This window comes from Glycine max, chromosome 10, assembly GCF_000004515.6.
Source record: "Glycine max cultivar Williams 82 chromosome 10, Glycine_max_v4.0, whole genome shotgun sequence".
Lineage (NCBI taxonomy): Eukaryota > Viridiplantae > Streptophyta > Magnoliopsida > Fabales > Fabaceae > Glycine > Glycine max.
In genome coordinates, this window is record NC_038246.2 from 28,101,307 (window position 1) to 28,115,470 (window position 14,164).

The 14,164-nt window shown below is 34.1% G+C and overlaps 2 protein-coding genes across 2 annotated transcripts; both read left to right on the top strand.

Moving 5' to 3' along the window:
- Positions 1–323: 323 nt before the first annotated feature.
- On the top strand, positions 324–1,196 carry LOC100795644 (protein PHYTOCHROME KINASE SUBSTRATE 1-like). The gene has a single exon (XM_003537171.1). The coding sequence runs from the start codon at positions 324–326 to the stop codon at positions 1,194–1,196; it is 873 nt and encodes a 290-aa protein (XP_003537219.1).
- A 6,436-nt stretch (positions 1,197–7,632) lies between these two features.
- On the top strand, positions 7,633–13,652 carry LOC106794820 (probable serine/threonine-protein kinase PBL19). Its single transcript, XM_014762707.1, has 4 exons — positions 7,633–7,839; positions 13,016–13,126; positions 13,272–13,409; positions 13,590–13,652. The coding sequence occupies exons 1-4, from the start codon at positions 7,633–7,635 to the stop codon at positions 13,650–13,652; spliced, it is 519 nt and encodes a 172-aa protein (XP_014618193.1).
- Positions 13,653–14,164: the final 512 nt, after the last annotated feature.

Sequence of the window (14,164 nt, forward strand, 5' to 3'; positions counted from 1 at the left end):
GCAGTTATTCAGCTATTAATTTTAAATTCTCTCCTGCATCCATTTCCTTCCCTCTATCTAGTTTTAGCCTTCTCTTCACATAACTAAGTTTTGCTTTCAACCTTGCTAGCTGCTACTTTTACTTATTATTATGGCCTTTTAGCACTCAAAAGTTGTCATAATACTAGTTCTATTACTTCAAAGTGTTTTAGTATCTTTATCTATACCACTATTTTTTCATTTCAATCTCATTTTGTTCTTTTTTGTATCTCATCTTCCATCAGCCTCTATGCAAACAAGATCTTTTGGGCCCTTTTCTGTGTGTACTTTGATACTTTTTTACTATGGTTATCTCAACAGCCACTTCAAATAACAACAACATTCATCAGTTGCAATCTTTCAACTCTCATAACAACAATTACCACCTTCGTGATGCGTCCTTTTCTTCGTACTTGAACAACAAAGAAGAGATCCTGGCAGAATCAGGCCATGGCTATGTCAACAACAGAAAGGATCCTCTTGGAGTAAAGAAGGAATATGATGGAGAAATTGGAGTATTTGAAGCTGAAAAGTACTTCAATGGAGAAGAGATTGAAAGCCCCCCAAGAGTTGCTAATAATGATGCCAACAAGCATCGGCCCCAAAAAGATGAACAAACAACTCTTGTAACCAGAAAGTACAAAGTTCAAAATGGAACTCCAAGTGTAAGGTCTGAATCAAGCTTGAATAGCCAAAGTGCACTTTTGCGAAGTGCTGTGACGAACTCCTCAAGGAACATGAAAAGCAAATTGCATAGGAAGAGTTTTCTAGTTGGTCTTGGTTGCAAATGCTATTGTTCTGACAAGAATTATGTTGATATTAGTCACCATGCAGGTGAAATCAGTTTCAGCAAAAATTCTAGTCACGGAAAAACAACTTCAAGAAATATGTTCAATGCTGATCCAAAGGCTAATCATTCAGTTAAAGTTACTAGGCCTCACGCAGCCGAAATCTCGATTAACAAAGATGTTTACTTCCAAAGCCCAGAGAAGTTAGGGGTGGGATTGAGCAAAGAAAATAGTTTAGCACTCTTAGGTTTGAATTCTAGCTTAGGAAATAATCCGGCGAAAATGCAACTTCTACAAGTAGAGAAGTCAAGGAATTCATTGGAAGTGTTTGGCTCCCCAATATTGAGTAGCAGGAGCAAGTCTTTGAGCATTAATAAAATGCAAAAGTAGTTTTCCTTTGTTCTGTCTATAATTAGCATTTTTGTTGATAAATTAGATAGAGTACATCTCATAACTGATGTAAATTTTAGGCAATTCAAATTTGGTTAATAAAATTGATTTTTACTAAGTCTCTCCAATTTAACTTTCATTTTATTGCTATAGTAAATATTGATTCGGAGAAGAAAAAAGAATAGTTTGGGCATAAAAATTGCTGCTGGGGTAGCAGCTGCTGCTTCTGCTTTAGCAATATCTGCAATAATCATTTTCTTGATTTCTAGAAGAAATATGAAATACCAGAAGAAGATTTTCAGGAAACGAATGTGTAAGTGTTCTAAGGCTTTATGCTGATTATATCATTTTTTATTCTTTCGAACCTATATATATATATATATATATATATATATATATATATATATATATATATATATATATATATATATTTTAAAGATGTTCAGGCAGCCAAGAAATTAATAACAGTCAGGATAGGCATGTTCTAATAATTTGTCAGTTGTCATTGACATGTCAAATTGGGTCAATAGCCACAACATCTACCGTGTCTACTGTCAACATCCAGTAAGGTGTAGTTGTCTTTATTGTAAACATGTATTATGTATACAACCAATTTGGATGCAAAATTTAGCAATAGAGATGGATGGCTATAGAACATGAAATTCCATTTCTTAACACAAAATGATGTCAACTTAATCATGAGGAAATACGCTTAATATCATATAATAATTCATAAGTAGTAATTATTCATATAATAAACAACAAAAAAATGATGTTTCAATGCCTCTCATACCACAATGGCTTCAACTCCTCTTGAAATCAAGTTGTCAGCTAATTGTGCTGCAAGACCAGTCACAAATATTGAAGCCATAGGCGGAAGAATAGACAACTGAAAAGATTAAAAATCTCCGATGTTTAGTATGTCTGTATGTATGTAAGACATAGACCAGTTTCCTCTCAAAACAAATTGCACATACTAATGATTGTTTCCTCTTTAAAACTATTATTTATTAAATTTAAATAGCTTAATATTGTTCAGCATATTATGTGTAAGTGTTCTAACTTATGCCTCAAAACTCCACCACCGAGTTAATCACAAATTGAAGTTTCTACTGCCAACTATGCTAAGTTCATTTCCAATTCCTATCCTTCTGCTTTATCAATAAGCATTGTAGCCGAATTTCTCTTTTTATCTTATTTCTTCCTTTATGCACATAGTCCCTATCATGGACATTACAGAATACCTAAGCCATTTCAACTATAAACATACATATTTACTACATAGGTTTTCATTTTTTATGATCTGTTTGTGGTTACACCAGAAATGAAGGCACTTATATATCTTTGGTATATTACCTGACATATACTAACACCATTACAAACTGACAGAATTACTCTAATCATTACAAATTGACAGAATTACTTAAACTGTGACCTGCTTCATTTTCCTTTCTGCTACCTAGGGCTGCCAATTGGAGTTAATCCCAGAAGAAAGGTGGTGTGAGAATCTATAATCAGAAAATTCGAGGATAGGTTGAATAAATGGAACCAGAGAAGCATTTCAATGGCTGGCATAATTACTCTAATCAATGTTGTCCTAACAGCATTGCTTGTGTTCAATTTGTCTTTTTCCAGGGCCCCTACAGCACTGATTAATAGGCTAACTACCACTCAAAGGCAATTTCTTTGGGGTGGTAGCTTTGAAGGGAAGAAGATAGCTTGGGTAGCTTGGAGACAGGTGTGTGCCTCTAGAGATTTGGGAGGTTTGGGGATCAAAGACATTAAGGTCCTCAAGAATGCTCTCCTAATTAAATAGAAATGGTTGATGTTTCACCAATCAAGGTTTTGACACTACATTTTTTCTTTTGATGTTTGTTATTTGCAAAATTAGGGACCTCATCTCATTGAAGAAAATCCAATAAATGATTAATCATAATGTTTAAGAGCTTTCAAATTTCAGACTAACATAGTGGAATAGATTCGAACAACTGGACTCTTCAAACACGTGACAAGGTGGTTGGATTCTGAAAGTTCATGTTGTAATACTTTAGCAAACCTTGGTGACAAAGATATGTTACCAGCACTTGCTGCCAGTGTTTGTTGCCAAGCAGCAGATCTTTTGACTGTTTGTGGTAGCCAAAGCATCTGAAGCTGTAGCCTTATGGAAGCTGAAAACTCTTACTGAGTACCATGAGAGAAAAACCTATAACAGCACATCATAGTCCCATGATCACTATCTCAATATTTGAGTATGAGTATCTAACAAATCATGCAGCCTTAGTAGAAGAAATTGCTGATAAAAAAGTAGCTGCACCTGAGGCATGGATTGAAGCTCTCAAGGCCAGCGAGGAGGAAATACTGATGGAAACAAAAATAACTCAAAGAGAACTCAAAGAATCAAAATTGGAGCAAGAGCTGGAGGTTTACACCAAAGAGAAGATGCTTTCAAGAAGAGTTAGTAGTAGTGAGGAGTTTATCCAAGAACTTCATAGTTTAATTGCCAAGTGAAAAGTTAATGATTTTAAGTTTTAATTTGATAATTTATTTATTTTAATTTAATTTTCTAACTTAGACTTATATATCTCAATTGTCTTGCCATTGAAATACTATTAAATTTCATCATTTATTTGATAGAGTCGATCTCATAATTGTTTTTGAATAATCCCACTAAATATTTAGTTGCTTTACCTTTTATTATCTTTTTCCTTTTCGTCCTATTAGTAAAAACTAAAAACAAAGTTATGTAAAAGAAAGAGGATGAAAGGTATGGTGCATAAAACCCCAAACTCAAATATCTTTTCCCCCATTTCCATCATTATTGAAATTGAAATTGTTCTAAACTAGAGTTAAGGTTCAATTTGTAGTATAGAACACCTGAGTCCAAAAAAGGCATAACCAACTCATGTAGCAAAGTATTGACCAAGGTCAACACCCATTCGGGTGTACGGCTCCTATAATATTAGTATATTTGGATGCAAGTAAATTGAAAGACACGCAACCATGAATTGAATCCAGATACACACTACATAGGTGAACAATGAATTATCCTTCAAAAAGCAACTACAAAATATAAAATATACACTACATATTTAAGAAACAACATACACTATCAGCCTTGTTTACTTTGTGAATTGCTTATCGATATCCTTTAGTAGGGGATTTCTTCATTTTCACTAGAACACTCACAGTTCGGACGAATATATGAACAAGGTTCGAAGATTTTATGAGCTCTTTATCAAAATAGCATGATAATTAAGGCCTAACTTCCCTATTATTCATGCTAATCAATATCTTTTTAATTGTCAGCTTGTGTTTCAAGATAGCATGACATCACAATTGCAATTCTCACCAACAAAATCACCAGCACAGCAAAGCATACAAAAATATCAAGGAAATGTATCTTCATCACCTCGTACCTCGATCAAGTCGTACCTCAGTATATGCAAGATTACGTCTAGCAAGTCCAGCAAAGTGACTGATGACGTAGCAAACAAACCTCGCACCTCGATCAGCTGACCACTAAAACCCAATCAAATGTATCTTCTAGCTATAGAGTTCCTGGGAAACAAAAGATTAGAAGGATCTTAGATTACTAATTGTATGATACAAGTATTTGCAAGACACAGAATTTTCATGACAAGCCACCAACCCCATACAAATTATTATTGGTAGGTAGGTATCCTACAAATTAAAAGCCCCACATGTCCTATAACGGATTATCACGGAAGGAAGGCTTAGCTGAGGCTTCATCTTGGTTCAAGGTATCCTACAAATAATTCCTTATAAACCTTGGGAGAATCAAACCACAAAAGCTAGCTGATGTGGTTGGAGAGCCCATGGCCTTATAAACCCCACATTAGATTCCTATACTTCCAATGTGGGACTCAAGTCCCATACCTTGTAATTGGATCCTAACAAAAGTTGTGTGTGTGTGTGAGTGTTACTTTTTTTGAAGAAGAAGAAGAAGAAGAAGCTAAATTTAATATTATTAGAGAACAAGCTAAACATAAGGCATGATTAGCTTGAAAGAAGTATTGAACAAGATGAAAAAGTAGTGGCTATAACAACCACTTCCCAAACCAGAATCTTAAAAAAAGGTGAAACAAACAACCCATGTGTGTGAGTGTTAGTGTTTTCCTTGTATTGGCCTAAATTTATGGCTTGAAGGAAATAACTGCATTGTGAAAATAACATTGTGTTGTTGCAGGCTCCTCAGAAGCACCAGAAATATGTTTCTCATTGTTAGACAAGTGGCCTCAGATATCTTAAGAAGGGGGGGTTGAATTAAGATATTCCAAACTACTTCCCCAATTAAAAATCTATTTCACTTTTTATTCAAGTTATAAATTCCCTTAATAATGAACTTCTTAAATATTGATTCAAATAAAACAATTTGAATATGAATATAAAGCAATAATAAACAAAGGAGATTAAGGGAAGAAAAAGTGCAAACTCAGATTTATACTGGTTCGGCCACACCCTTGTGCTTACGTCCAGTCCCCAAGCAACCCGCTTGAGAGTTCCACTATCTTGTAAATTCCTTTTACAAGTTCTAAACACACAAGGACAATCCTTCCTTTGTGTTTAGAATTCCTTTACAACAAGAGACCCACGATCTCTTAATCCCTTGGAGAATGAGGAGAATAAGAAGAATGAATCTCTCTAGAAACAGATAGATTTTATAGATTGAGCACTCAAATAATTCCTTAATGAATTGCAATTGAATTGGCCAAGGAATTCTTAAGAGGATAAAATGATTTTTGTTCTTTGAGAGGATAAACACTTGTTGTTCTGAAAAACTCTTCACAAATTCGTGTTATAAGTCACATATATATAGACCATTGGTGGTCATGAATAAAGCCTTTGAAAAGTTGTGACTCTTAGAAATATTTTCTGAAAATCCTGTCTGGTAATCGATTACAGGAATTGTGTAATCAATTATAGCTTTTAAAATTTGAATTAAAACGTTTATTAGCTGCTGGTAATCGATTACCAAAATTGTGTAATCGATTACACAGTCTAAAATTTCGAATTCAAATTTTAATAGCTGTTGTAAAGCATATTTGGCCACTGGTAATCGATTACATCCTCTGGTAATCAATTACCAGAGAGTAAATCCTTTGAAAAACACTTTTTAATTTAAATTACTTGGCCAAACCTTTTTCTAATTCAATTAGGAATTCCCGTCCTAATATTCTAGTGATCATCTTGATTTTGTGACTTGTAATCTTGAAGTATTATCTTGAATTTAATCTTGAAAAGCCCATTTGTATCAATTGCATCATATCATCATGATCATCATCAAAACACCAAAGGCATTTGCATCTACACTCATGTTCTTGGCCTTCCCATGTCAAAGGTAGTTTGCAAAACAAAATGAGTTTGTGGTGGATTTGGGGGGAAGGAGACAAGATCAGCCTTTATTGTTGCTGCTGCTTCAGTTCCATCTTATCTATTAAATCGACCTGTGAAAATCACACTGGACCGAGATGTGGACATGATGATAACTGGGCAGCGGCATAGTTTTCTAGGGAAGTACAAGGTATGGCCAGTGCTATGATAATTTATCTCTTGTTGGAAATTGCAATGGCAAGCATGAAAACCTGACATCATAGTTTAGGTTTTTAGCGGTGCAGCAAACCAACTACTATTTTCCTGAATTTTCAGTAATAGCTAATATAGTGATATTTCTAATGTGTCAAAATGTGGGAATGCTTGCTTGTCAGATTGTGATTGTGTGGCTTCTGTTTATAGGCTAAATGAGGAGAGGTCATTTTGTTGGGTGTTGAGGAGCTTTAGTTTTGGTGGTTTTCAGGATACTAGCTCAACTTTGTTTGTAAAGGTCAGAGCAAATGGGTCATGGACTTCAGAAGGCCAAGCAGGAGGGTCTAATAGCTCCTCTGATGGAATGGGAAGTGCAAAGGAGAAGCTTGTGATTATTCCTATTGTTCTCATCATGGTAGTTCTCATTGTTTTGCTGAGTTTATTACTATATTTGCAGTGTTCACAGAAAAAGAACTTTTAAAAGGGAGATGGAAAGTTCTCATTGTTTTCCTCACTAGGAACTATCATTTAGTTATCAAGAAGGCTTCAATTTACTTTTAGCTCCCCATAACATTGTTTAAGGATTAATAAGACATACAAAATTTTAAATGGTTTTAATTGGCTTTGACAAATATTGTTTTGCAGGCTTCTCGTTTATGAGTTCATGAAAAATGGATCCTTGGATAAATGAATCTTCCCTTCATATGAAGGTCGAGATAGATTGTTAGATTGGACAACTCGTTTAAATATAGCCATAGCTACTGCACAAGGGATTGCATACTTTCATGAGCAGTGTAGGGATTGGATAATACATTGTGACATCAAACTGCAAAATATATTGGTAGACGAAAACTTTTGTCCCAAAGTATCTGATTTTGGGTTGGCCAAATTGATGGGAAGGGAGCACTCTCATGTGGTGACAATGGTTAGAGGCACTAGAGGTTATTTGGCACCAGAATGGGTTAGTAATCACCCTATAACTGTAAAAGCTGACGTTTACAACTATGGAATGCTTCTTTTAGAGATCATTGGTGGCAGGAGAAATCTTGACATGTCCTTTGGTGCTGAGGACTTTTTCTATCCTGGTTCGGCTTACAAGGTACATTAAGATACTGGTTTTTTTTTATTATTTATCTTTTTATTGATGAAAAATTGACTTAAACATCATATTTTCGTTGTATCATTTAACATCCTAATAAATTAATTCAATCCATATTTTAGTTGTATAGTAGTCACTCTTATAATTAGTTTCTTGTTGAATTATCAAATTATTACAAGGAATGCATGCCAACAAAGTGGCGGACATTTTTATTTCTTTTGAAAACAAGAGACTTAGAGAATTTCATTCAAGATAATGGGAGCAATATATGAAGGAATCAAATCAAAAGTGTGGAAACTAGCATAAGATCTTGACGCTCTAGCTAAAGTGTTAACAATAAGATTTGCTTGTCTCCAAGTGAAACTCATCCTATAGTTGTTGTGCGTTTGAGGTAATCTCTACATTTTGTGATGATGTTTCCAAAATCAGTCTGCTGACTAGAATCACTGTGAATAGAATCTAAAACCTATTGACTGTCTAGTTCAATAATCACATACCAATCCCAAAACAACCTTGCTGGTTGAAAAGAGCAGCATTAATATTACATTAATTCAGAAGCGTTTGCTTTGGCTGACATGTTGTTGGTTGCCATTTTTTTGTACAGTATATTTGATGTTGATATATAGAGGGGGTTGCCAGGGGCCCAAGGAATCCAAAATTGAATCTGCAGTATGGAAGGACACTTCCAAATGAGGTCCTTGTTGAGGAGTTGTGTAGGAATTATAATATTGCATGTCCAGGCCTAGCCTTTAGCTTTTTAATTAAAACTAAGGATAACCTATCTAGGAGACAAGTTGAGATTGACAATGATCTGTGTCCCTTCTGTCAAAGCCAACCTGAGTCTGCCTCTCATCTGTTCTTCACATGTGGTAAAGTCTTGCCTTTGTGGTGGGAATTCAATTCATGGGTTAGGGAAGACAGAGTCCTCCACTGTATCCCGATGGATAACTTTCTCTAGCACTCAACTACAGCAGGAAGGAAGGAAATCAATAGAAGATGGAAAATATGGTGGTTGGCTGCTACAAAGTCAATTTGGAAACTCAGAAATGACATGGTGTTTCATAATCAGTCCTTTGATATCTCTAAGCTGGTGGACAATACAACTTTCTTTACTTGGTCTTGGCTGAAGGGGTGGGAAAAGGATTTCAATGTTCCTTTTCACCAATGGTCCTCAACAACGTCCTTAGCTTTTATATAGAATTGCTCTGTAGGGTTGGGTCTGTGGTGGTTTTTGTTGGGCTGTTGTCTTTTGTATCTTTTTCAGGAGATCTCTCTCCTGTGTTGTATGTAGTACCCCTCGTACTTTTTATCTATTAATATAACTTAATTTTGCAGTTCAAAAGAAACCATTACAAACTGACAAGTATGTACCTAAACCAAGTTGAAGAAAGTATGTACCTAAACCAAGTTGAAGAAATCAGCAAAACTGTGGGACCTAACAAAACTGAAACGGAAAAAGTCTTCTACTAATTTCAGTATGGTACTGCCAGACTGGGTGTTACGAATCAATGAACCAGAATTGAAGAATAGAACAAAGACAGAAAGATAAATAGTGGATCTGAACAAAATAAGGGGAGAATTTTCCAATTCTGGTTTACAATTCTAACAATTAATAATGCCCTCTAACTAATTCTATAACCATTATAACTATTTTTCTCTAGGGCACATATAATTGAATCTATGTTACAATTTTCCCTAAAATAGGCTTACTCCTGCTTATGCCACATCATATTTATGCTATGGTAACTTAATGCGTGCATACACCACACTATAAGTTATATATCAAACAAATTTATATGGAAGGCATTTGGAAAATTTGTGACATACCAAACAAGTGCCCCAAACTCCAAAATAATTGCAAGTGTCAGTAACTTGTTATGAACCTGCTTAATGCAAAATAATGAGATAGTGAGCTAAATTACTCACAATAACAGGATCCTTATCACTAGTTATCTCTACTGGTGCTCCAAGCAGTCTATAGATTTAATAGAGACAAACTTCAACATGTTTCCTTACTAAACTACAAATGAAAAAGAGACCAAGCTTACCTCGAACCCAAACAGTGACAATGGCAATGAGATCTAACAAAATGGCACGAAACTTGAAGCTTTCCTCGTACCTCAATCAGCAATACTGCAACTGAAGACGTATTATTATTATTATTATTATTATTATTATTATTATTATTATTATCATCAATAAAACATGAACACCCATAGAAACTTAGCATACACGAAGTTGACCTACATACCTTGCGGAGAAAGCTTTGACCTTTGAGCACCCACGACTGTTTCAGCACCCTAGTACCAAGAGTGTATGTAGGGTTTTCTTCGAGCAACACTTCCAAGAGCGATGTAGGGGGTTCTGTGGGTTCGAGCGAGGGGTTTCCAGTAGTATTGAAAACAATGTGGGACAATGTGGGTGTCGAGGGAGCGGTTTCCGACAGATTTCAGGCGAGAGGAGAAAGAGAAGAGCGATTTCAGGCAGAAGGACAAAGAGAAGAGGGATGGCAAGGTTTTTGAGCGTGCGCGGGTTGTGAAATGTCAAGTTTTAACTTATAAACATAACAACATCATTTTTTTATGGATAACCGATGTTAACTGAATATAGTTAACATCGGTTTTGGAAAAACCGATGTTAACATCAAATAGATTACATCGGTTTTTTAAAAAACCGATGTTAAAATCAACTCCTTAACATCGACTTTCTCAAAACCGATGTTAACTCTATGAAGTTAACATCGGTTTTGCCAAAACTGATGTTACCATATTCATCTTAACATCATGTTAACATCGATTTTTTAAATAACCGATGTTAACATGAAGTAGTTAACATCGGTTTTGCTAAAACCGATGTTAAGTAACTCCATTTAATTACAAAAATGCAACCGCACTTTCATTAACATCGGTTTTCGCAATAACCGATCTTAATGGAGCAATGTAGAAAGCCTGTTTTTAGTAGTGACTTAATGGATGTGAAATTATAAAACTACCCCTAATACAAAAACTAGTCTAGGTGCCCTAAAATACAAGGGCTGAAAAATCTTACATTACTAGGGTATCCTCCCTACACTTTGGAGCCCTAAATACAAGGTCCAAAAATAATAAAACCCTAATCAAATATCTACAAAGATAAGTGGGTTCATACTTAGCCCATGGGCCCAAAATCTACCTTAAGGCTCATGAGAATCCTAGGGTCTTAAACAAGAAAAAAATGGATGGCTAGCATGGATTCATGCTTCTGTGGGGCCCAAACTAGACTGATATGTTCTTTGGTCAAGTTAGGGGTATATTTTCTTTTTGTATTCCTCTTCACACTTCCCTAACCAAGATCTAGTGAGCCCAATTTTAATGGCTTGATGGACAAAACTCAAAGATTTCTATGAACTCACTGGAAATCATCAAGTGACCATGACCCATTTTGGACAGAGTGTTTTCTTTCTCACCATCTTCAAAAGCATTTATGAATCAAAAACTTATCCTAAATGGCAATCCTTGTACTACCAAGTTCCTAACTCAGTCAATTTCAAAGTCCCGTTGAGTGAGTACAAAGTGACTCGCAACAGTTTTGTGAGTAATTAAACACTTCTTTGTCTGTCAAATTTTAAAATCATATACATATCTAATATGAATTTAATGTTAATTTGAGCATGTGCCGAGTACCATGTACTCATTTATGAAAGCTGCAGGATTCACCCATTTGAACTTTGAATGGATTACAGAGTGTAGGATTGTTTAAAATCAATGGAGGAAGACTACAAAAATTGGAAATGGATGAAAGACTTTTGCACAATCACAAAATTTACAAGCTGGAACTCAAATTATATTTGAGTTCCCAAATGCAACTTCTAACTTTGTTTTATTTTGGATTTGTTTGTAATTAAAGTACATTATACTATATTATTATCAATCTGTAAATTTTTGTTTATAATTTTTTGTGGTATATTTTGTGGGAATTGGAACATCCTGAACTCATTTGTGGGAAATTTTTGTTATTAAGTACTCTTGGTGCATGGTATATTTTGTTTAGAAATCTTAGTGATATATTAATTTGTGTAATTTTTTGTTTATAAGTCTTGGTGATATATATATTTTTTTATAAATTGAGCTTATTTTATGAGTTTTATAAAACTTTGAATGATAAGTTGTCATATGAATAATTATAGTTTGGTAATTAAAAAAATAGATATGATATTAAAAAAATCCAAAAAACAACATTGGTTGTTAAAAAAAATCGATGTTGTCAGTGAAAAGCAACATGAAAACTGATGTTGGTGAGAAGATATCAAGATTGGCTTTTATAAAAATCGATGTTTTTTTTCGTAAAACAACATCGGTTTCTAAACAATCTATGTTAATTAATGTTGAAACTTTAACATAGGTAATTTCAATATTGATTAATAACCAATGTAAAAAACCTATTTTCTAGTAGTATAGGTTCCTGAATTTGAGGAGGCTAGCTGCATTTGGCAAACCTTTAATCAAAGTAGTAAGCTGCAAAACAAAATTTGGTTGGCATCTGCTGCAAGTTTTATTCGAAAGGTATTTCCAAGCTTGTGCATATGAATTGGATGATTAAATTTGTTTAATTTCAATGAAAATTTATTAAAGATTTGTTTCTTTTTGTTTTTTAATACATTATCTTAAGTATGGTTAGGATCTAGTTAAATGATCTTAATATGAATAAGATGAAAAGGAGAGCGAGGCTTTAGGCTAAATAACTTCCTTCACGGTCCAAATTTGGAAGTTTAAAATTTGTTAACAAGCTTACCTGGGAGAGCCTCCATGTGCATGGTTTTGGATTTGGTGAGAGTGGAAAGTGAGCAAGGTTGTGTACTGGTGTTGTGTAAGACAATAATTGAAAATAACAATAAAGTCATGAGTTTATTGTGTTGAAAGGCGAGAGATTTTCCAATGTTCACATGCACTTTCTTAAGATAGTTTCATTTTCATTTAACAAAGATATTTATAATAACTTTTTTGCATGCTGATAAAAAAGTTAAATTGTGAACTTTTTTCCATTATTCGCCTTTAAATAAATTTTGGTTGAGTGTTTTCCTTTATAGTAGATAAAGCAAAACTGTTGTGACTTACTTATGCTTCTAACTTCAGGCAGAATGAAGGTTAAAGCTGACACAGATTAATCACCTCAATATGCTGCTATGCTTGCTGTGCAGGATGTTGCTGCCAAATGCAAGGTTAGTTGGCTTCTATTTAGCATAGTTATTTTTCCTGTTAACCCTGATAAGATTTTGCAATTATTGCTTCTTTATGAATTTGATCATCTTGTTTGTTAGTCAGTATCAATGGTCAATTGTTCTAGTTCAATGTTTCAATGATTTTGTTCTGCCCATGCTCCGTGAAACTGCTTTACTAAGATTTTTTTTTTCTTGTTAATCTAAATGTTTCTTTCACATTGATATTCTCAAAAAGCTTGTTGCACTTGTTCTCAACCCACAACTGAGGAATCAATATCTCCAAACCTATGTAAGAAAAATTCAATTATTTGGAACAATGTATAAGAGAAAGCTTAATGATGGAACCCTTGTGGCTATAAAGCATGTCAAGAAGGTATGGTAGTATAATGTTCATCTTTTGATTATTTCACATCACTAGAATTGTCCAATTGTGCTTGAAGTTAAATGATGTAAAAGAAATATGTTTATCATATATAAGCCTGACCATGTATGACTTTTTTTAGTTTGTATTAGTTTTTATTGATTATTCTGATCTAGTGAAGTTTTTTGGCAGGATTTACAAAACAAAAACTTGGCTGAGTTCAAGAATGAAATAAACACCTTGTCGAAAATTTGAAATTGGATGTTGTGGTATAGTATATAGTAAAGTTACTTTTGAAGCTAAGGAAAGTGATTCATTGATGGTAATTAGTTGATTTTTTTTGTAATTTAGTGGATATGTATGAGTCAAGATATTTTATTGGGGGCAAAGTTGGTTCATAGCTACACGTTTATCTCTCACACACACTATGTAGTGTACTAATAAAAATGATCATATATTTTTTTCTTAAAAAGGAATACTATCTACATCAGTTTCTAAAAATTGTCATAGAAAATGTAAAGGAGATCATTGATGAATCATAACATTATCTATCTTTACTCATATTGTGTACGTAAAACAATGGTATTTTCTTGGGCTAAAATATAATTTGATTATGCTAGGCGTAACGAAGGAGTTTGAAGATGGAAGATTTTTCATGGATGAGTTACAAGGATATGATACAAAGACAATGATTGTGGTTTGAGAGGCATTGATAGCAAAGGCATGATGGTGGTTTGGTAATGTTGCGTTACTTTTAATTTTTCTTG